At 52.1% G+C, this 23,570-nt stretch overlaps 1 protein-coding gene across 5 annotated transcripts in view; it reads right to left on the bottom strand.

The window, feature by feature from the left end:
* LOC133278737 (plexin-A2) overlaps positions 1-23,570 on the bottom strand; it is a 178,730-nt gene that overhangs the window by 111,071 nt on the left and 44,089 nt on the right. For 4 of the 5 annotated variants that reach the window (XM_061471820.1, XM_061471817.1, XM_061471821.1 and 1 more), the window contains 2 exons: positions 4,563-5,817; positions 2,949-3,131 (listed from right to left, as the gene is read on the bottom strand). In XM_061471820.1, the coding sequence (XP_061327804.1) occupies positions 2,949-3,131; positions 4,563-5,750 (1,371 nt within the window). In that variant the 5' untranslated portion in view covers positions 5,751-5,817. Of the gene's footprint in view, positions 1-2,948; positions 3,132-4,562; positions 5,818-18,808; positions 18,911-23,570 lie in introns of those variants that run through there. The other variant, XM_061471822.1, reaches the window with a different exon arrangement.

Below are 23,570 nucleotides of genomic sequence, written 5' to 3' on the forward strand. Positions count from 1 at the left end.
GGGCTGCCCACATCACCCCGGCCCCGTGGGGCTCTCAAGGGGTGAGCTCAGCACGGGAAAGCTGCCAGCCATGCCACAGGGCTCTACACTGCTCCCAAGCAAACAGAGAACTTATTCCTTTACCCCTGAGCCAGTGCTGGCTGCTGGAAGGAGCAGAAAAGGGACTTCAAATGTACACAGGAAACAGGAATCCCAGACTGGTTTCGGTTGGAAAGGACCAGAAAGCTCATTCAGCCCCAACCCCTGCCCTGGGCAGGGACCCCTTCCACTGGAGCAGCTTGCTCCAAGCCCCTGTGTCCAACCTGGCCTTGAGCACTGCCAGGGATGGGGCAGCCACAAAAGGAAGGGGTAGAGCTAAACAACTCTGAACAATACTGAAAGGGATGTCTGGGCAGGCAGAGGACTGGGGACATTCAGCACTGAGCTCCTTGAGAGGAGAGGCTGAAGCAGAAGCAGTCAAGTCCCAGCGAGCGTGCAGGAGGCAGTCAGGTGAAGAGCTAATGGGAAGGAGGACATCAGTGAGGTAACAGAGCTTTAGTAATGAATTCTCACTGGGGAAGCACAGACAAATTTGAAAGGTTTCAGAGCTGGCTCCTTGACTCCTTTCCTCCAGCTACACAAAAGCATCTTCTTTAAAACCCCAGTCTGAGCCACCAGCTTGTTTCCAAAGTAAATCAACAGCTGTGGGAGAGGGAATAGGCGTGAGCGCGCTTTCAGACATTAATTGTGCAGGTAGACAAGCAAGGTGGTGAGCTGCAGGAGATAAGGAACCTATCTGCAAATCTCTGGCACTTAGAGGTACCTACATTTTTACCATCCTCCTTTCACATATGGGGAAAAAGATATGGAAACATTTACAGTCCTGAGTACTCCTGACTTTCAGACATGTCTGGTCTTGGAATACGCACAAGAACTGGAGAAAACCTGTTAACTTCCCACTGGGTCTGCAGAGAGAGTCCCAAGTGCCCCATAGCTCAGTGCAAAGCTGCTTCCTGTGGTCTCTCTTAGGCCATGTAAAAGATAATCCCATGCGTCAGATAAGGAAAGATTTATTAAAGGCAAGGACAGGACCACAAGATTACAGAACATCATCATCCTCAGTCCCATGCACTGGAGGATGGCACTCCAGCCAACAATAACACAAGGCATGGGCCTCATCGGCTGCAGGCAGCTCTGATTTTTGCAGGCACCATGAAAGGCTGCCTGTAGTGAGCGCCTGGAATGAATCTGCTATGGGATGAACCAGTTTTCTTAGTGCCTGGTTACTACTGTCTCAAACGGGTAAAGGATCCCAGCAGCCCTAACTCCAGACAGTGAGGTGGAGGGGCATGAACGGATTAACTTTGCATCAGAAAGGTAGGTGCTTCATGCAGAAGAGCCCAAGGAATTAAACCTTCCTGCTGTAACCCTACATAATTCATGGCACAAGACAGTAAATACCTGGTGTGCAGGCACAGGCTGTTTGCTTTAACTGCCTCTAAATAAGGTGCCTACACAATGCCCCCCAAAACACTGCAAACACAAGCACTTGGCTGCAAGTCTGGCTTGAATATGCATTTGCAATACGCTAAGGACGCCTCTTCCATCCATTTAGCTAGAAACATCCCAGTGCTCCCACGTGTGACAGCAGGGGACACAAGCAGGGAGGAGAGAGGGGCTCTGCTTTACAAGCTCACTCTCCCCCATGTTCAAAATTGTCCCACTGATGCTGGAGAGGCACCAGGGAGGCACCTCATTTACTACTACTCAGCACTTGCAAAGTGCTGGATGAATATTAACGAACTGATGTAATTAAAATGATGCAGACATTCAAGTGTAGTATCTGCCTGTCCTTGCATCTTCCTGGATAGATGAGGAAGAAATTCCCTGCTGCTTAAGGACACAAAAAATTAACAGCCTGCTGTGGATTACATTTGTTAACTCTTTCCCTGGTACAAGGCAGCAGGGTCTGCATTTAGCAGGTTCACTTAATGGTGTCATTTCTATTTCAGGGTAATGTGAAGGATCTCAGCTTTCCAGAGCAACACCTCTAAGGCTGGTTTTGCTGGAGCTGACTTCTGCACCCACTGCTGAGATGCAGCTCCCACAAACAGCCTTACACACCTCTGCTTGCAGTCCCCAATGCCATTCCACCCTCATTTTAAACACGGAACTCCTGATGGGGGACTGGTGAGGAGCCCACAAGAGATGCATGACCGAGCCTGACCAGCCTTTGGGCTGCACACACTGCAGAGCTGTTCAGAGGACTCCAAGAGGAGGCAATCCCAGCTGGATTTCAGAATCCTAAAACTCACCATTTCCCCCCCCCCATCCCCTGTGCTGGGGGAGGAAACCAGCAGGAGCATCTCTTTGCCCTGGGCAACTAACCCCGGCTTTGTGATGCACAGGGTGAGGAATGTTATCTTCCAAGACTGATCAATCATCCAACTGTCAAAGGAAGAGTAGGAGGTAAGAGGCAGAGAGAAGCAGTAGGACTTTGCCCCGAGGCTTGGTTTCCAAAAGCAGCCAAGTTAACTCATTCCTATCTCTCCATGGCCAAACATCCTGACACCACCATGGTCTTCTACACAAGGATTACTGGGAAACAGCTCGGAACTACTGTAAGATTTGCATCAGCGTGTCAAAAAGAAGGGAAGATCTGAGACCCTGGACACAGCTTGCTGAGGTTCACTCAGAAATTGCAAACCAGCTCCTCACTTTAATCAGACTGGCCCATTATTGCCCTGATCATTTCTGCAATAGCCCCACAGACACACACCACAGTTCACTGAGCTTTGCTTCACCAATGCAAGGCTCTGTGACCCAAACCCTGTGATTTTTGCTCCTGACTGGCTCCCAGTTTCACACCGGGAAACATCTGTAGGACACAGCAGCAATTACACACCTCGGTCTCCCAAGAAAGATGAAAACTGGACCCTGGCCCTCCAAAGTCATGGAAATAAGCTTACCTTCTTCAGCTTGCCAGTCTTAGTCCCCACGAACACCACGCTGTACCCATTGTAGACATAGGAAGCAACAGAAGTCATCCGGTCCCGGCTGGAGGTGAAGAGCGTGACTCCATCCACGGGCGTGGAGCCTCCCAGGGGCTGGTTGATGTCGAGCCCACAGAAGTTGTCATCGATGGGGACTGGCTGGAAAGACGAGGTTTGGGACAGCCGTGAGTGAAACACAGAGCACCGGGCAGCCCCACACATGCAGACGGGAGCCAGGGGTGCTGACAGCAGGGTGGCAGCCACCAACATGCCACCCCCTGCCCAGGGACCCTGCCAGCTTCAGCTACCTTCCCCAATGGCCAAGGCACTCTGCAGCTGCTCCAAAAGGCGTCTGGACAGGGCTGTGGAGGAGCCCTGAGTCCCACCAGACACTTCCACTCTCTCTGGCATGAAAGGCTCAGCTCCAGGACAGAGATAAACCTTCCCCATGTGACCATGGGGCTGTGGGGAGTGCCAGCCTGCCTGCCCTGGAAAGGCAGATAACCATCCAGGGAATGGGCTCCAGCAACCACCCGAGCACTAAGTGGGAAGAGGCACTCCTGCTCCTTCCACCGCTCCGCTGTGCACTCTCCTACAAACCACCTCTCTGTGCCTCAGTTTCCCTTCTATGACACAGGGAATATGGATGCTGGCTTCTCCCTGGAACACCACTTGCTACAAGCGAGGGAAAAGCCATTCTGCTGACAGCTAAAGTATTATTAAGCCACATCAGCTGGGATTGCTCGAGTGAACTCCTCCATGGCACAGGCAGCAGGGTGGACATGGGTGGCCGCTCACCATCACACTGACTGCAGTCCACTTATTTTCCACAAGGGACATTAACTACCAAATGCTCAGGCACATCTAATTGTAACTGATGGGATGACTCCCCCCCGTGCAAGCCAGCACTCAAGATAATCTTCACCTTCCTTCTTTCATTTCATTTAACCCATGTTTCTCTCTTCTCAGCAGCCAAGCTTACTATGTTTGGCAAAAGAAGGCCCCAGGGATTCCCAAGTCATCCCAGGAACCATCTACAAGTGAATAAAGATTAAAGAACTCAGCTAAATAGAACAGAAAAGATGTCACTGCCATTTGTATTTATCTTGTTAGGTTGCTGATACCACCCTCCTGCTCAGGGACAGGCAAGAGCTTTCCTCTTGCTTACAGAGCTCTGGGTTGGGAACAGCAAACACTTCCAGCAAGCTGCACACGTGTATTCATCTACCTTAGTGCTACGCCTTCTTTTCATTGTCATCAATAACTCTCTGATAAGGCCATGGACTGGGTCTGTTCTATGTTAAGGGAAACTGAGGCATAGAATCATAGCATGGTTTGGGTTGGAAGGGACCTTAAAACACATCCAGTTCCAAACCCCTGCCACAGGCAGTGACACCTTCCACTAGAGCAGGTTGTTCACAGGGAAAAGCTTCTTCCTAAGATCTCATCTCAATTTCCCTTCTGTCAGTTTAAAGCCATTTCCCCTTGTCCTGTCTCTACATGTGATCCTGTTCTGCAAGCTCATGTTCCATAGGGTCACTGATACCAGTTCTCAAAGGCTACCACAGCCAACAGCCAGAGCACCCTTACCGCTTTAGTGCACTGGACATCCTTCCCCAGCAGCCAGTTGAGCTCCAGATTGCCTTCCCCTTGGTAGCAGGACTGGAGGCGGTCCTTGATCTGAGCGTTGATGGTGCGGATGGGGAAGACGCAGAGCGCAGAGTCGTCGGGCGGCTGGTGGTACTGCTTCTGGCCCTTGGAGAAAATGGCAAAGAGGACATCCTCCTGTGCTGTGATGTTGAGGGACCTGGCCAGCACATCCCCTGGCTTGGAGAGGTACGCTGCTTGCAGGAGGCGGTACTCCATGTCTCCCTTGGTGCAGCCAAAGGGCAGAGAGACATAGGAGTGGAACTTGGGGTCGTCTTTGCAGAGACGGACAATGCGAGATGTGTAAAAGAGGTCGCTGGCGGAGTTGATGGAGACACCCTCTGGGGTCTCGGGTTGGACAGTCAGAAAATAGACAAAGTTGCCACTGGCAAAACCATAGATGTAGAAGATGTCAAAGTGCGAAACAAGGGCCAAGGTATCTGAGGGGATTTTGATGAGGGATGAGACAAAGTCACTGTGGAGCTCATAATCCAACATTGCCGACGACTCCGGGTCCCGGGGAAGTTTGCGGCTGGAGAGGGTGGGGAAATAATCCTGCTTCCCATCCACCGCCGTGCCGATGAAGAGCTTCCCATCTTCACCCTCCGAGCGCACAATCACACCATACATGGTGCCCGTCTTGTTGACGCTGGAGAGGTAGTGCTCCTTTTTGTGGGAGGGCTCCACCAAGATGAAGAGGTCATCCAGGCGCAGCAGCTTGCAGACCCCCTGGTAGAGGCTGCCGCAAGCCAGCAGCCGGTTCTCAGAGTAGTCAATGATGAGCAGCTTGTTGACGTTGTTGGTGAGGGTGAGGATCTCGCTGCATGGCTGGACGATGAGGGGGGGGTAGCAGGATTTATTGTCCTCCTCAGGACCAGTTTTATGAGCTACTAAAATGGTCAGGTTACCGGAAAGCTTGTAAACCCTGTTGATAGCTCCAACGTAGACTGCTCCAGTGCCCTGGTGGACTGTTAGGTGGTTGAACGTCCAGTCCCGGTTCTCAGAGTGGAAAGTGCTGAACAAGGCATTGCTGGACACGTTTCGGGAGAGAGATGCCAGGAAGAGACAGAACAAAGCCACCGACCAGCCATCAGAGTCCAGTACCCGAGGCCAGTTCTTCCTCTGATCCATCCTGGGAAAGGCAAACTTTGTGCTCCCTACGTGTGTCCTGTGCCCCAGCAATGTCCCTCACATGGTTCTGAGGAAAGAAAAGAATCACAGAGAGCAGAGGATTAGATCCAGTGTGCCCTGCAGATAAAATTCAAAGGAGATTTTCTAATTACACAGTCCTTCAGATAAAGTGAGGATGTCTCTAAGCCCAACAAAAAATTAAGCAGGTCTCCTAACTTACTGGTAAACAGCCCAGGCTTGATGCTTTGCCACTTGGTTCAGCCTCTGCACATTAATTTGTTGTGTGGGTTAGCTGTTTCTAATGAACACTGCTCAGCCATGGGAGGGGATAATCAGCTTCAGCCCAAGACAAAGCCTGCAGCTCACACACCCAACCATCAATCTGCAATCTTGGCTAAAAGGATGTCTCCTGCAGGGTATGTTGTTGGAAGCAGCAGAGGAAATAAGAGGTGTTTTCTACCTTTGCATCCTCTACGATTTAATTCGGAAACCTGAGGAAGAAGTCTCACGCAGGCAAGTTCACTGAGCACATACACACAAAAGCTGCAAGCATCCCCCCTTCCCAGAGCCAGAAGCAGCTCTGAAGGTGCTTCTCAGGCTTCATGAGGTACTTTGCTGCTGAAAAGCAGCTCCCATTGGGGTGGGAGGCACGTGGTTGGATCAGGAACCCAACACTGCCAAAAGCATGGCGTGCAGGGAAAGCCTGGCTGCCCACCTGGGTGCCTTGGACACATTTCCTGCTCTAACAAAACCTACAAAAAGCAACAGCTTAGGCATGGGGTCCAAAAGACCCAACACCACCCAAATGTCCATATGCTGTTTGAGATAGCTCTGTGGATAACAGGAGTATGCTTTGAGTGATGTGCCCTCACTCATAAAGACAAGGCAAGGTAAGACTTGAGGCAGAGACCTCTTGCCAAAATCTACGTGGAAATAAGGCACAAAACACAGGCAGATTTAGCTGCTCTCTTTGTGCGTGCTCCCACAGCATCAGACCCAAACGACAGCTGGAGCCCCACTGAGGCTGGGTCCCATCCTCCCGGCTCACACGGGTGCTCTCAGCCTGAATCAGGAATCAATCACCAGGCTGGAATTTCCTTAGGAAGCGGGTGCGCGCCTCAGAGACGCTCCAGCTGAGAGAGACGTGGTCACGTCAGAGCTTTCCACCTCGGGCTCCTACAAGGCAGCTGGAATTGATGCCAGTCAAGCGCTCTGCCAGGCAGCAAGGACCCAGCAGAGCTGCTCAGAGGAGCCAGCCTTGAGGCAGGCACCACATAAGGTCCCCGAGAGCATCCCTGCACTGGGGCTCTGCACCCCCCTTGTCATCACAGACAAGACACTGGATTGTGTCTCACCCTTGTTATCACCTCCAGACCTGATGGGACTTGAACCCCTGGCTTGACTTCAGCCTTGCACACCACCAAAGATGCATTTGAGTGTCTGGACTGAAAAAAAAAAAAAAGCCATCACAAAGTTCTCCTTTGTTTCAAATTATGCATTCCTTGCTCCAGCCTGGAGCCAGGAACCATGTCAGCCTGCTGTGGCGAATGATGCTCTCCACCGCCTTACAGCACCACAGAGGCTGAGGATGAGACCCCATTTCACCTGCATTCTCTGCACCAAAGCCCCATCACCTCCCACCACGGCCATGCAAGCCCCACGCACACACACCAGGGAGGTATTTGCCCTCCCTGCTGATGTACCTGGACTCTCCTCCCTTGCCCTGTGTGCAGGTGCAGGAGGCTGCTCCCCAGCACAGCCCGGGCTCTGCTGTCCTCAGGGCTTAGCTGACGCTGATCTCCATTCTGGTATTTCAAACCCCAGCACTGCAAACCTGCACCGAGCTCGTCAGCAAGTGTCACCCAACAGCCGCTCCTCAGGCCTGTTACCGCCGGGAAGCAGAGACGGGTGTTTCTGAGAGGTGACAAAGGAGCTGTGTCCCCGGCTGCACGTCGCCGTGTCACTGACAAGGCAGGAGAAAGAGAGCGGTAATGGGTTTCTGCTTCTGCTCATAGATACAGGTCCCCAGCTGATTGCTTCTTAGTGCCAGTCTCTTAATTTCTACCTTGGGCTGAGGCAGTTTCTCTCTCCGCCAGTGAGGACACAGACCCTGCTGCATGCTTGTCCTTGTTCGGATGGTTGTGGCCAAAAGCAGCTGCCTGTGCTGCAGACCCCAACGTGCCGGGGTGACCTCCCCAGCTCTCCCCATTGAATTCCCAAGTGAACACCCCAAAATTATTATCTGACTCCAGAATCTTCCTACAGAACACAAATCAAATGGTTCTTGAGGATGTGCTCCGAAGAAGGCTCACACACACGAGGGCTGCTGGTGACCCATGGTGGGCACCAACAACCTCATCACAGACAGCAGCTTTGATCTTGGATAACACAGCAGTGCAGCACAAGCCACAGGTCTCACTGGCAGGGAGATGTACCACATCTTGTACCCCACAGGGAACCCTGCACCATGGGAGAGCTCAAGAGGGATCCAGAAAGCTGCGACAGGAGCTGCTGATACAGGAACATCTGAACTGGCGTCAGAGCACCTTCAGATCAACGCACAAGGTCATGGCAGAGCACCTCAACATCAACACGTAAGAAACCTCGAGCACTGTTGTTCCCAAAGCTCAGACATGAAACCCAACTGCCCTGGCCTTGGGGAGGGCATGGAGGTGATGGCTACAGCACCACAGGGTACAGAGAAGACAGGCTCTGCCCTCGGCAGCACAAATGGGCTCTCCTCCGAGGCCAAAACATCCCTCATAACACAAGTCCCAAAAGAAAGCATCCCACCGTTTCTCATTCCTTAGGAAGAGATGCTTCTGGGGCAGAGGGCTCTGATTCCAGAGAAGCCCAGAAAGCAAAAGAGATTCAGCAGGGAACAAGGAGGCTCTGCTGTACAGCTCCACACACACCAGTTTTCCTGCTCGGCAGCTTTCCAATATTTAAAATGTTGTTCCATTACAAAGTGAGAAAAGAACAGGGCAAGCTAGAAATTAATACATTTAAATAATTGAAGGTGATATACATATGGGCCAACAGAAGCTCTTCACGTAGGCCACAGCAGTTTTATATCCCTCCCAGCAACGTTTTCATTCAGGAACAGTATAAAAGCCAGAGCCAGGCTGGGGCTGTGGGTGCAGCAGAGCTGTCAGTGAAGCCCCGCTCCTATGCGGTGCCTTGCAGAGAAGGTTTTGCAGAGTAATTGTGAACAGTCACTGCCAAAGGCAGGAGAGATCATCCAGGAAGAGGAACCTGCACTTTCAAACATCATTTGAAGACAACAGAGCACGGCCATGAGCTGACATCCTACATGAACAAGCCAGGGGGAAATGATCCATCCCTGACTCCAGGTCACCCACTGCAGGAGCTGCTCCTACCAGGTCCCCACTAGACCCAGAGCTGGGGCAACATGTGGGTGAAGAATACAGATGAAGCAGCGTGAGCAGCAGGTTGAGGGCTTTAACCTGCCAGAGGGGAGACTGAGCTGAGCTCTTAGGCAGAAGCTCTTCCCTGTGAGGGTGCTGAGGCGCTGGCACAGGGTGCCCAGAGAAGCTGTGGCTGCCCCATCCCTGGCAGTGCTCAAGGCCAGGTTGGACACAGGGGCTTGGAGCAAGCTGCTCCAGTGGAAGGGGTCCCTGCCCGTGGCAGGGGTTGGAGCTGCAGGAACTTTAAGCTCCCTTCCAACCCCAAACCATCTGATTCATTCTATGATAGACATCAACCATCAGCATAAACCCACTGCGTGCCCTGCAGAGGAGTTTGGGGATGGCTGGGTGCAGCTGGGGAGTTAAACACCAGGCAAACAGGAGAGGAGGCAATTTTAACTCTGATGCTTAATACTATTTGACCATTAATTCTTCTTTTTTCTTTTTTTTTGGAAGCCAGTTTAAAATATGGCCTTCAAAGCAACCTAAAGCTATTAGTAACACAAGGTGAAAGAGAGAGTAAATTCAGGGACACAATATAAACCCAAGCAGCTGAAAGGCCTCAATTAAGCTGAAAGGAGTTATCTGGTATTTAAATAATTATTAGATTGAAGGAATAATCACAGCTCTGAGCTGATTTTTTTCCCCCACTGTCATCCTAATGGAGGCTATAATATTATTATTCAAATGCCCATGATTCTCATTGAGGGGGGATGAAAAAAGGGCTCATTTAATCTCCATGCGACAGGGCTTCAGGAGGCCCGATTAGTCATTTCTCTTATTTCAGCTGTCACTCACTCCCAGGCACCACAGTTTGTCATTAGTGGCATTTTATGCACATACACACACACACAAATGAAGGAAAATTAAAGCAAAAGCAAAAAAAGACTCTCCTGTGGAAGATGATGGATCAAAGGGACAAGTTTTGTCACCCATGTGGCACCTGCATTTGCTTCTTGCCCTGGGGTCCTTTCTTTTGGGGTACAGTTGGTCTCATGAGCAGTGATTCATACATTGCCTCCCATCCCTCATCACTCGCCTCTGCCCTCCTGGGACACTCCATCCCCTTTGGAAGTGGGGCTTCCTGCAGCCCCGGCATCTCCGAGACACAGCAAATGCATCTGCACCCACCTGAGCATCTTCACTTCTCCCTCCCAGCATCCCAGTGCCACGTGCTTCTCCTGGGATGTCCCTGCATTGTTCCCAGCCCAGAGGCCACCAGGGTCACCAACCACGAGACACGGTGAGGGCAGAGAAGGCAATAATATCCACCAGGCTTGTTTTGCCCTAAGGCCATAGGGGTCTGGGGATCTGCCTCACACAATGAAGCCTCCTGAGCAAGAACTGAGCCTGCAGGGAGTGGGACAACGGGCCCGTGACTGCTTCCTAATGGGGAGATAGATCCTGTCCCTGGCTCCGCAGGGCTGTGCTGGCAGCCGCAGGCAGGAACCCGCTCCCCCAGAGCTGTTTATTCACAGGGATGGTATTTCACAACCTCGTCAGCTTTCTGAGAAAGAGTTAAGAGGGCAAAATACAGCATTGTGATTATTACTTCCTCCAGGCCTGGGACAAGGAAGAGGAGGGGAAGAACAAAACCCAGCCATGAAAAGGCATTTCCCTGATAACAAACACGATTGCCTGAATTATGCACAAAATTTGTCCAGACTTCAGATATTGGTTATACAATGCATACTGGACAAGCCACCCTCCTCCCCCTCGAGCACACACATCCCAACAGGTCTGGGGTAAAGAGAAACAGGAAATCCTTGCTGCAAGCCCCATCTTTGCAACTGCGTTTTGGAGAGCACGGTGCAGTGCTCTGACCTGACCTTATTCCTGGCTTTGTCCCAGACAAACCTGGTTGATTCTATGACAGTGGTGACGAGCAAGCATAGCCACAGCTACCTGCAACCGCCAAGGATGCTGGCAGAGCAAGGAGGCATTTCTTTACACTGACAAAGTCATCACTGGCTCCTCTGGCAAACCCAAAGCAGGACCGCAGCCGTGGCTCACATCCAGCTGTGTACTGCAGCTGGAGACATTTAACCCACCAACCCCAAAAGAGCGAGCTCCTAATGAACCCAGGACACCTAGGTGGCAGAAATTAGACCCCTTTTTCTTCCCCTGTGCTGCTACTTGACACCTGCAATCTGAGAAACCACAGCTGGCAGCTATTGAGCTTCAAGTACACTGCTGCCAAATAGCTTATAAATTACCTTGCACTGAGAGAGGTGCTGGGAAAAGAGGACTTTATTCACCATGCAGTCCCCGAGGACAGGCCCAAGGCTGGAGACAACTCCATGACCGCAGCACGGAGCAGAGCAGACCCCGATTTTCCTGGATGAAGTATGACACAAAGGGAAAATAACACTGCTTGAGTTTAACAGGTGATCAGTCAAGTTAGGGGAAGTCTCGGTTTCAGCCAAACCTCTGCAAACAGGTCACTGGCTTTGGATAACATTCAGCCATAGAAGTTAGTGGGCAGGAAGCTGTGATTCTCTAGTCCAGTCCCTTGCTGGAAGGACCAGTTATAATCTTCATTCAATAGGTTTCTCCTCTAAACTGTCTTTAAGGACCTCCACAAGCCCTCCAGGCAATCCAGGTCAGCATGTCCCTTCAGAAGTGCTTTTTGCTGGTTTCTTACCCAGGTCCTGATGGACCGAGGTTTATCCACCCCTCTTCACTGGTGCACCTGAGCATCCTTTGATTATTCATGAACTTGATTCCCAACAAAACACAGTTTAATGGATGGTGACCTCCGGCGCAAGCAGATTAAACGATTAAGTGACTTGCCCAAGGCTGGTCAAAAGGTCCCCGTGGCAAAGGCAGGGGTTTTATCTGCCCAGCCTCAGCCCAGCCTCTCCCTGGGTGACATCCATCTGCGCTTTATTACAGGAGCATATTACAGCGCGGCACAAGGGAGGATCACAGCGCGGCCACCGAGCTGGAGGAGTAAAATAAGCAGCAGCTCCTCCTGGCCTCACTCCAAGTGCACCACAGGCAAGTGAAGAACCCCAGCTTCAAATTAAATGGGTCCCCAGCCACTCCATTAAGCAGAAATCCTGAAACAGAAATCCTTTGGCTGTGCCAGGCCTGTGCAGCGAGTGGTGTTCGTTATCCCCACCGCTCCCTACGGCGGCCAGATGTATTTACACAGTAGCCACAGCGCTGTTCCCTAAGTAAACCAGGAAATTGTACATTTGTTAAAATTAGGTTCCGAGATGCTGAATCCCCGACTGTGCAGCTATAGATTTCACTCAGCCTGCAGCGCTGGGATGCTGAAGAGCAGGCCACTGCCTGTGTTTACTGGTTATGCCGCTCCAGAGTGGGATTACGAGCCACAACCACCAAGTCAAGCCTACAGAACTGCAGAGCATCGTGCTGCCCATCACTGCACCTTCCCCATCACACTATGAGGGTAGGGGTGGTAACGGCACCAAACCAGGGCAGGAGCCATCAGGATGAAAAGCAAAGGAACACACAAAGGGAGAGGTTCATCCCCACTGTGTGACCAGCACCACTGCCTCACTGCTTCTCTCCAGATTTCAGCTGCCAGGGATGATGCATTCCCATTGCAGAAGTGGAAGAAATTACCATCCACCATGGTGCCACTGTGGGATTGCAAGGACTCAGAAAAGCAGAAAACAACTGCAAAAGCCCTTAAATTAGCAACAAAACTGAAGCAGACAGGTTGATGTAGGAGAGAGCCACACAGCACTGAAGAACCCTTCAGGGACCATTAACCAGCCATCGTCAGGCCTGTCTTAGTGGAAGTATGTGCTATGAACTGCAACCAACACCAGCATTATCAGCCACATGAAAGAAGTGCCTTTACCTCTCGAAGCCTCCTTACACAGGGTCACCTGCCCTTTTAAGTGCATCACTGGGGTGTTTGATGCAGTTTTTGAACGTGTTTCCAAGCGCCTGAGCCCTGGGAAATGTAAAGCATCTCCATTCCTTGTGCAGTCTGCTCCACCGAGCGTGACAAGCAGTGACCACTGCAGAGCTCACAGCCACACAGACAGTGACTGCTTGCTGCAGGATTCCACTGAGTCCCGTGCACACCTCCCCACAGGGCTCCCAATGCCAGCAGGTCCAGCCAAGGACCTGGAGACATCCCCACCATCAGCTGAACACCATCTCCTCTCCTACAGCATTCAGACATCAGTGTCTACTCAAGAAAGTGACTTCCCTTCCCACCCGTCTGCTCCATGCTCCTCTGCCCTGCTTTTCAATTTCAGAGCTCTGGCAGATCACTGATTAATTCAAGCCTGTTTAATAACCCTTCTGTTTAGATGAAACAAGCTGTCTTGTTTTCTTTATTTCGAACACTAACTCTCATTTCGCTGCTAAGGATCTTTCTGTCATTTACAAACTCCTCTTTCCAGCCAAGCTCATCGTCGGCAGGAGGAAGCATCTGCTTACGTCCACATCTGACATCAACCAGAAGTTACAGCATGAGGCTAAGGAGGGACTGGACACCTTGATGGGGGAGAGGGCCCAGAAGCTTGAGCCTATCCTGCAGAACCATCAGCTACACAAATCCCTGTGTAGCACAGACCAGAGGGCAAACACCAGGGCCAGCCCCAGGCAACTTGGGTGAGAGGAAAACGCAGCTCTGGGACTCCCAGCCCAGGAAACACATGGACCTGCTTGAGCGATTCCAGAGGAGGCCATGAAGATGGTCTGAGGGCTGGAGCAGCTCTGCTCTGGAGCCAGGCTGAGAGAGCTGGGCTGGGGCAGCCTGGAGAAGAGAAGGCTCCTGAAGGGGAGACCTGAGAGCAGCTCCAGTGCCTGAAGGGGCTGCAGGAAACCTGGAGAGGGGCTTGGGACAAGGGATGTAGGGACAGGCCAAGGGGAATGGCTTTAACCTGCCCGAGGGGAGACTGAGATGAGCTCTTAGGCAGAAGCTCTTCCCTGTGAGGGTGCTGAGGCGCTGGCACAGGGTGCCCAGAGAAGCTGTGGCTGCCCCATCCCTGGCAGTGTTCAAGGCCAGGTTGGACACAGGGGCTTGGAGCAAGCTGCTCCAGTGGAAGGTGTTGGAGCTGGAGGAGCTTCAAGGCCCCTTCCAACCCAAACCATTCTGGGGTTCTATAAAAGGAGACACAAGAGCTGGAGCACCCAAACCCCACGCGTTCAAGGGTCACTGCACGTCTGTGTTGGAAACATGCCTTGGAGAACACAAGCTCCTGAAGCCCCGCTCTGTGCCCCTGGCGTGGCAATCGATTGGCAATGGTCACAGCAGCTGCTCCCAGCACCATAGACCGGCCCCAGCGCCAGCGGCCATCACCCCTCCTCTGGCCCCCGGCTGCACTTGCCATCATCCGCTCTCCTCACACCGCAGGGTTTGAGGCATCGGCTGGGTCATGGTGTGACCCAGCAGAGCCTCCTCCCTCCCACCCGCTGCAACCTCCAAGTGCTGTGCACAAGGAATAAGAGACACACAGGGACCCGGCTCCCGATGGGAATGAGTTGGAGCCTCTCAGCTGTCTCCTGCCTCTTTGAATTTCAAAGCTGCACTTGTCTGTAGAGCAACTGAGTCATTTCCTTCCTATATCCAGGCTATCGGACTGGATCCAGCAGTGCCTGGAAAACAATAAATCCTTCAAGGGCTTGTGAGGCCATATTTCACAGGAATGCAGCAAGCCTGCCTGCCTGGAGAGCTCCTCACACACCCTTTAATTCAACACTCCTCCGTGGAGGCCAGATCACCCTGGCCCAGATCCCATCCCTGCTGCTCCCGCCACCCGGAGCAGCACTGGGGCACTGCACAAGCCCAAGCGTGGACCAACACCTCCTCCTCACCCCAACCAGAGTCATCACTGAGGGGTGATGGCTGAAGAACTGGTAATGAGATCCCCTTGATTCCCTAAAACGTAGGGAGGATCTAGGAGGGAGATGAGCTACAGCTGTGCTTCCACTGACACAACAGGGTCGAGATGCTTTGTCAAAAGCAACTCCCAAATCTGTGCTCCCCTGCAGCTCTGCAGCAAACTGGTGCATTTCCCAGGATCATTTCAGTGCTGCTTCCATTGTCTGTTTAGATGGCAGGAGCAAAGCCCAACTGACTTACATTAAGATTCACAACACTCTTAACCAAATGACACCATGTCTATGAGAAAAACTAAATGACAAGAAAATTAATAATATATCCTCTTCCGTAACAAGATGGCTAAAGCATATAGTCTGGCAAAGTGTCATGTTGATAATGGAAACTTGCAGAGAACGTAACAGGAATTGTCAGGGATGAACGAATGAGTCAGTATTTTGCTTTATGTCATGTTAGAATTTACACTGTTTGTGGTAAAAACCTTTCTTTCAGTCTTGGAAGGAGAAGGAAATTAAGCCAAAATGGTTCAGTTTTCAATGGACCTTTGCAGCCCATTTGGACAGTGTGAAAGCAGGGCTGGTGGGGAAGGTGAGCTGCCCAAAGCCCTGTGCCAGCAGGACTCACACCCAAGGAGAATGGGCCTTTACTGACATCAAGAATGGGACTGACGTTTTGGACAAGTCTGCAAGGAAATGAATGGTTAAAAATACCCCATAGTGCTGAAATCACACTGCAAAGAGACAAACTCCACCTGCAAAGTCAGTCCAATCCCACCCAACCCATCACTCCTGAGGTGACATCTCCCAGGGGCCCAGTATCCTGGGCTTATTTTTCAGAACAAGTTAAACAACATCCTTGGAAGTCCTTCAAAAGCCTCTGGCTTTGGTTTCTCCCCGAGAATCTGTTCTAGCACTTCCCAAGTTGTGGCCATTTCCCTGTCACAGAATTTATTTGGTGGAACCGATGGAACAGATTTGCCCCGTCACACGATTTATGCCTTGAAAAGCCAAGTTGCATGAGCACTTGTACCAGCACCTGATTATATCCCGGTGGACAAGCAAAGGGGCTCCTGCCTCTTTCTTCCAGTGAACCCTGGAGTGCTTGCCAGTGCTCCTTGGTTGCTATGAGATTTTAAAGGCAGTTGAAACCTGTTACCACCAAATGGGCTTTTAACACAATTCCTGCTCCATAAAGCTCCTCGTCTGCCAGTGGAGCCAAAGACACCACAGCCCACTGATGAGAGAAGGGCTCATCACTGCTGCTGCGATTAACTCCTTGTGAGCAGCAGAGAGAACTTCACAACTTGGAGAAAATTAGCCTGCAGCAAACCTTTTGCTGCTGCACCATCTCTCAGCCAAACGGATTACTTACTGTGGATGTTTCTCATCCGGCCCTTCCAGCTTCATACAACACAACGGATGATGCCTCCATCGTGTTAAATTGATTTGGAAATACAGAGGGGCAGACATCAAAGGTCAGAAGTTTTAGAAGCTTTAGGGCAAACACAGAAACGTTTCTCAATCGGGGGTAGACTTTGAGAAGCTCTTACTCCCAGTTTGCCAACTGGGAAGAGCTCGTTCCCTCCCCACCCCACACAAGTACATAAGCAGCATCTTTGGGAAGCACTCAATACACAACGAAGTGATTTTGAAGAACCCTGAATCAAAAACCAGCCCTCTCCAGGCAGTCCTGCCTTTCTGGCTGCCCTACATCTCCCAGAGTCAGTGGCTGAATGAAAGAAGAGATTTAGGCATCTTTGTTTTCACTTGTGCCCTACCTTCAGCACTGACACTTAATAAAAGGAAAACAGCAGAAGACACGCTTAGGGGCCAGCAGCGGAACGGGTACATTGATAAACCAGCGCTCTCTTGTGCCCACGTGGATTTTGATAAAGGATGGGTCTGTTACACCCACACAGTCACTCCTCGTCAAAGCCTGGGATAACCGGGATGCTCAGAGTACGCAGAATCTCACACAGCATCCTTCACATCACACAGAACCAGCAACAGCTTACTCCAAGTGGGGTTTGCTGCCAGCATCAAACTGTACTCCTGTACCACAGTCAGAGCAGCAGCACCCCCACCCTGCTCAGCCCCTCTCCATGCCCCAAGGGCAGGAGCTCCCCTGGTTTGCCTTCAGTGGAGATTTAAAACCCGTGAGACGACAAATCTTTAGCATAAGAATAATTCAGGCGGTTCGGAAACCTCAGGCATGCTCCTGCTTCCTCCCCACCCCACCTCTTTGCACTTCCATTAAAAATCAAAAGGAAATTCACAGGCTTTTTTTGTTTCAATAACATTACAGGCTGTGACATAAACCAGCACAGGCAGGAAATATGACCATGAGGGCAGTGCTCCATCCTCTGCTCCTGTCACTGCCACTTTTTGGGGACTTGGCAAATGAATGAGTAAAGGAGACAGCCTGTGTGTTTTATGGAGTTGAACTGTAACATCCCTGTTAAGCAGCCAACTTACCATTTCTCTGCTCTGACACCAATAAATCTATCCAGCCACAGGGAACAAAGCTCTTCACATGAACTGGCTACACGTGAATCCCTCCGATTTGGCTACCTGGGCAAGCCACCAGCCCGCTGGGGTCTGCCACACTCACTATTGCTTTTGTAATAGCCTCCAGAAAGTGGGAAATTGCCCATTTCAGTACTATGACAGGTTTCAGCCCTGCACAGCCATTCATTACAGCACCTGCTTTTCCAACAGCCAATTCCCAGAACCTCAGCTTCCCGCTCCTGGGGGCGAAAACAGCTCCTTTGGGCTATAAAGAAAACCTTGACAAGGCAAACTCTGAGAACGCAGCAACCGGGAAGCAAAGAAAAAGAACTCAAAGCCTTGCTTTGGGTATCATTAATCTCAAAACCTCAAGGCTCAAACTCACTTTTTGGAAGCTCGCTCCCAGGTTAACAAACAGAAGTGGAAACCAAGGAAAACCCCTTTACAGCTACAGCTTTCTGCCCTTTGCTTGCTGGATGCCCGGCTTCCTCCACCGCACCACGCCGCACGCGAGGCATCGCCTGGAGCTCGCTCTTACCGATGCCATGGAACTGCTAGGGAGGAAACGTACACATCAATCTCTCCGGGAGGTGCTGGTTCCCAAGCTCCCCGCGCCTGGAAATAACACGAGGAACTTATTCCACGCTGAGTCAGGGTCTGACGGCAGCTCCCGGCCCGGCCGCGGTGGATGCGCTTCCTTCCCGGCGCGCGTCACGGGCGGCAGAGCAGCAGCCCAGCGCTGCCCAAGAGGTTTCCTGTTTTCCCCAGTGCCGCGCGGCTTCCCGAGAGATGGGACAGGGAAAGGGGGCTCCGGAGCCTGACACCGAGCTGCTGCGGGAACCAAACCGCCTGGTTTTAAACCGCTGTTAAGAGCCAGCCAGGAGCTGAAAGCAAAATAAGCTGTTTCCTTTAACACTCCCTGATGCAGGCAGGGAATGGCCTCTCCACGGACTATCCACAACCATCCCTTCAGCGGGAAAAATGGAGTAAGATTCCCCTGTGCACCCCAACGGCTTCCTACCCCCCACTTCCTGGTACTCCCATGCTTGAGTTGAGGTCATGGAAGGTGGAAGCCATTGGTTCAGCCCTTCCAAGTCACCACAGAGAAGCAGAGTCCAGGTCCATGCTCAGCTCTTCCTACCTACACCCGCTCCTCCGAACAGCCTCCTGCTCACAATGATTTGTGCTGGTGTAATTGTTCCCGTAAGGCTTCAGCACCCAAAACCAGCACCTCCCTTTGCTCCACCAGCACCAGCGGCCACTGGACTGCGAGCACAGCTATGGTATTACAACCACCAGCACCCACCGGGAGAGCCCACGCTGCTCCCACCGAGCCCACGCTGATCCAGCATCCACTTAACCCCGCTCGGGAGGAGGCTCAGCCTCGGCAGCAGCCAGGAAGGAGACTTCCCTTCCCGTCCGGCCCCGTGGTGAGGTGCTGGGACCGTGCTCCGGCGCTGAGCCCCCGCCAGGGCAGCGCAGCCCCGGGTCAGCCCGCGGCTCCGTTAATGGGCCCTGCAAGAGGAGCGATGGCGGCGGGAGGAGGCGAGGTGAGAGGTCAGGGTAATATTTACTCAGAGGTCACCTTTCACTTTCATGAAGCGGGGAAGCGGCGCTGGAGCAGGAAAAGGGCTGCGGGGGACGATCCTGCCTGGGAAGCTGCTGCCACACCAAGCACAACACGAGGACGGCTCCGGAGAGCCATGAAACACACCTGGGGCTGGGCTCTGGGCTCTTCCCTCTACTGCTGTCATCCACCCCACTGGAGAGGCGGAGGGAATGGCTGGGGTAGGCAGCAGCCAGGTGTCCTGCACCTCAGGACATCCTCCTCCAGACAGGAGCCCATCACACCACGGGGCCATCCCTCCGCACCGTGGTGTTTATGGAGCTCCCAGGAGGCAAGGCACACAGAGCAGGGAGCCAGCAGGGAAGTGCATCAGCTGGCTCCCAAAACGTCCCCAGGGGACCTCTGTTTCTTGGAAGCACCACCTCCTCTGCCAAGAGGAGAGATGGGTTCGAGCGTGCCTCCCAGCACGGAGCCAGGTCTGGTCCCCTGTCCAGCACTTGCTGCTGCCCTGGCACAGCAGAGGCCCTGGCTTGGCAGGGCTCTCCCACGCTCACTATCACTCTGTCTTTGGAGCTGATCTGGACTTCTTTATAACGTGACTCTGATGCCTTTTATCTCCTGCTCTCAATGCAATTTTAGCCCAGGCAAAGCAGGATTAAATTTTCATAATACGATACATTTATCTTGCTTTTCATTGCCCCCCTCCCCATCACCACCTCCCAGCTGGAATTCACCCAAACAGAAGCAGCGATTACAGTGAGAAACATGAGATGGGCTCTACCCGATAACGGAGGGGAGGGCACCTCTTTCCCAGCACCCTGTCCCTGGCACCCCCCACCTCACAGCCCCATATCCAGCCTGAGGCTGACAGCATCACTCAGCCCCTCCGAAACACACAGATGGATCATAACTGGGAGGCAAAGCCCAGCAGATAACGTGCAGCAGATCAGGGACGTCACTGACATATGCTGCACTTGTGTGTTTGGTAAACTTGTGCTTTCTGGTTAAGTCCTATCAGAGCCTCACCCCAACCTGAGCAGCTCCCAGGGCTTGTGCTCAGGGGCCACAGTTTCCTGGATAAGGAGCACGAATGTCCAAAAAGCACCAAAATCCTCCTGCCCCCGCCCCTAAATGCAAAAGCAGGGGTCTGACCCGCAGCCCCTCCGAGGGGCTCACACGGGAGCCAGAGGCTGCATCATCTCAGGGCAGCTTTGCCAGTCGCCGGGTTTATGTTCATTTCCAGTTGGGCTCCGTCAGCCTGATCCGGAGGATCCCCTCTAGTGGGATAAGGAGGAATTTCAAGCCCACATCCCACTCCCATCTCCTCCGGAGCTCCGCATCAGCCACCGGCCAGCCCCGCTGCCCAGGCTGAGTGATGGGCTGCAGCTCAGGAATTCCTCATCCCGTTTGGCCAGAGCCATTTGGAATGAAGTCAAAACCAGGCTGGAAAAGGCAGATGCCGGGAGGCAGCGCGGATAGGAAGAGAGAGGAAGAAGACAGCAGACATCAAGGATAAATCCCCTTCACGGCAGCAAAGAGAGGATGACTTCCATCAGTAAAACACCTGCCTTTGGCCATGAGGTGCCACCCAGACCTGGACCTCACCAGCAAGCCTGCAGAGCACAGGCTGGAGGCGTCGTGGCCACTGTGGTTGCAGTGGCACATGGGGACACAGCCAGAAGCACCCACCACGTGCGCTCATAGCCCATCTCCATCACTAAACCACCCAGTAAACGTGTGTACTTGCACTGCAGGAAAGAACATGAACACAAGCCCCAGGCGGCCGCCGCCGCTGCCCAAGGACAGCAACACTGCCCTCAATTCTGCTTTTGTTCCCGCATTGGTTTCCATCCCGGAGGCTCCCTCTGCACCACTTCTGCAGACAAAAGAGCTCGTGGCCTCCTCACACCAAACCACCTTCACGCCTCACCCAGCCAAGCCGTGCCCTCGCCCTGTGCCATGCCCTGAGAAGGAAGGTGGGCACCCGATTAGCAGAGCTGAGGAGGTCACACATGGGATGCTCTCGGTGACAAGGACACATCAGATCCAGCCATCGGCGCTTGTGGCTCAGCCCCAGGAAGAACTCAGTGGGACCTTTTCCCCCTGGGCTCCCCCTTGCCCTCCCCTTTGCTGTTGTGGCGGTGGCCTCCTAGCCAAGCTGGTTAAGAGATTAACACTCTAAAAACCACATTTACTCTAATTAGCCATGAAATCTTTGTAACTAAGTGAAAAAATGTTTCCCTTGAGGGATTTTTGTCCATTCATCACTGTTTGAATTGCCAGGGAGAGAAAGGGGGGGAGAAGAGAAAGAGGGGAGGGGGAAGAGAGGAAAAAAATCCCTCAGATCTAATGAATTAATAGCAGAATGCCCTGGGGGAGCTGCAGGCTCCTACCAAACACGGGCACCTCAAAGGGGGCTTTTCACAGGCTCTCCGAGGGGATGCTTCTGGATTATTTTGAGTTAACAGACTGTAACACAAGGCTCTGCTCCCCCTGCGAGATGGGCAGCTTGGCCACAGCTCCGCGCTCCTCTGCCCAGGGATGGACAGACGGACACTGGCTCCGGCTGTGCATGGGGACAGGGCTCTGCCACAGCACAGCCGGTGCCCCCAGCTTCTGTTTTACTGGGATAAACATCTTGGAGTTAGGTGGGAGGAGAGAAGGGGGGGGGGGGGGAAGCAGAAAATCTTGCCACAACTTAGGCCCATAAATATTTCATATCGCTGGAATAAGAACGATTATATTCCTGCCAGCACTTTTCTTGTGTATTTTAAATGTGTCACCGCCTTCTACTTTCTCCCCCGTTTGTGTTTCTTGTAACAGGCCCATGAAATAAAGATTAGCTGAATAATCAAGAGTGTTTAGAAATGTGAAGGGGCCTGTCTCAGGAGCACTGCGTGCTCAGGTTCAGCATTTCTTCACCCCCTCCCTTTTTAAGGATGCCAAACACAGATGGGGGATGCAGTTTTCACACGCTGGAGCGGGAGAGAGCGCGGTGCCCGAGCGTGCAGGGACGAAGCGAGCGGGGAGCACACACGCTTCCCCCGTCAGAAATGACAGCCTCGGTGCCGGGCAGGAGAGGGGGGCACTCTCCCCACGTTGCATATTTATTGTTCAAACTGCAGAGGGGCCAATTAAACCAGCTTGATCATTGCTGTGTTCAAACAGACGCGCGGCTGCTCCGAGGAGAGGGGTGAGGGAGGCAGGGGTACACGTTCCTGGTGTGGTACCACGCAGCCCGCTCCTCAGAGAGCCACCGAAACAACCACAGCTGAACAAAAGGGGCTTCAAAGATGCAGCTCCCACAGGGCCACACTGGGTTAGCGCCCAATGGCAAGCACAGCTTTCCCCTTTAAGCCTTCTTGCCCTGCGAATATTCACTTTGGCTCTTTCCTACTTCAGTTCTTCATATAAGCTCCTACCTTAAGTCTTCTTGCCCCGTAAGTATTAGCTTTTGCTCTCTTTCCTCTCTTTCCTAATTCAATTCTTCATATAAGCTCCTTTTTAAGCCTTCCTGCCCCATGAATATTACCTTTTGCTTCCTTTCCTACTCCAGTTCTTCACACAAGCTGCCTACACCATGAGACAGTCTGCACCCACATCTCGCCCTAGCTCTTGGGCAATTATTCCAAGACATGCTCTAGACTCCCACATTTAGCTGCAACAGGAGCTCCTGGAGTAAGTTCTGGAAAGCCTTGCAGAGGTAGTTAAAGCGGAGATCTCGGGAAGATGCTACAAAGCACAGGTTTCCCCGAGACACCACAGGGTCTGCCCAGCAAACGGCTCCAAATGTCATTTCCATTTAGCTGCTTTGCAAGCCAATTTGTCACATACTAATGCAATTTGCTGAAGGGAGTTAAAGAGCACAGGGCAGCAGCAGACCCCTCTTCCCCAAGTAGCCGCAGTCAGCCGGGATCCGTGTGTTCCCTTTTGCATCCAGCTCAAGTTCCCTTCTGCTCAGAGGGAGGGGAAGCTCAGGGTTAACACCAAGAGCAAGACCCAGTGTGGCACGAGCATCGGGAAGCACTGTTTCTATCATCTTGGTGGATAGATGGTGTGTAGATCTTATGTAGCATCTGTTACCTGTTTCCACCACACAAACTTGTTATAAGCTGGGGGAACTCCACAATTAATTACATCAAACAGCACCATAAAGTAAATGAAGAGTAAATTGGGCTACTTTATCTTCTTGCAACAAGCGTTGTGGATATGGTTAGAAGAGTTGAGGAAGATGACTGGCTTGCTAGATAAGCCATTTCACAACAGTTGTACATTCACGTCACCCATCACCTGCACCAAGTTTCTTAAATCAAAGCTGTTTTAACTGGTTCCCTGCACCACCCCAAAATACCACTTTAAGCTTTGAGTGTCCTCAAAGTGACAACAAATGGCAAAAGGACAGCAATAAAGACCAAAAAAACATCGTGTTTTAAAGGATCCAACACTTCTGTGCTAAAGGAAAGAAGCTGAACAGCTGCTCTGAAGACA

The sequence above is a fragment of the Pezoporus flaviventris genome, unplaced genomic scaffold (assembly GCF_033815535.1).
Source record: "Pezoporus flaviventris isolate CSIRO_AGI_PZ_B2104156 unplaced genomic scaffold, CSIRO_AGI_Pfla_v1 ptg000069l, whole genome shotgun sequence".
Lineage (NCBI taxonomy): Eukaryota > Metazoa > Chordata > Aves > Psittaciformes > Psittacidae > Pezoporus > Pezoporus flaviventris.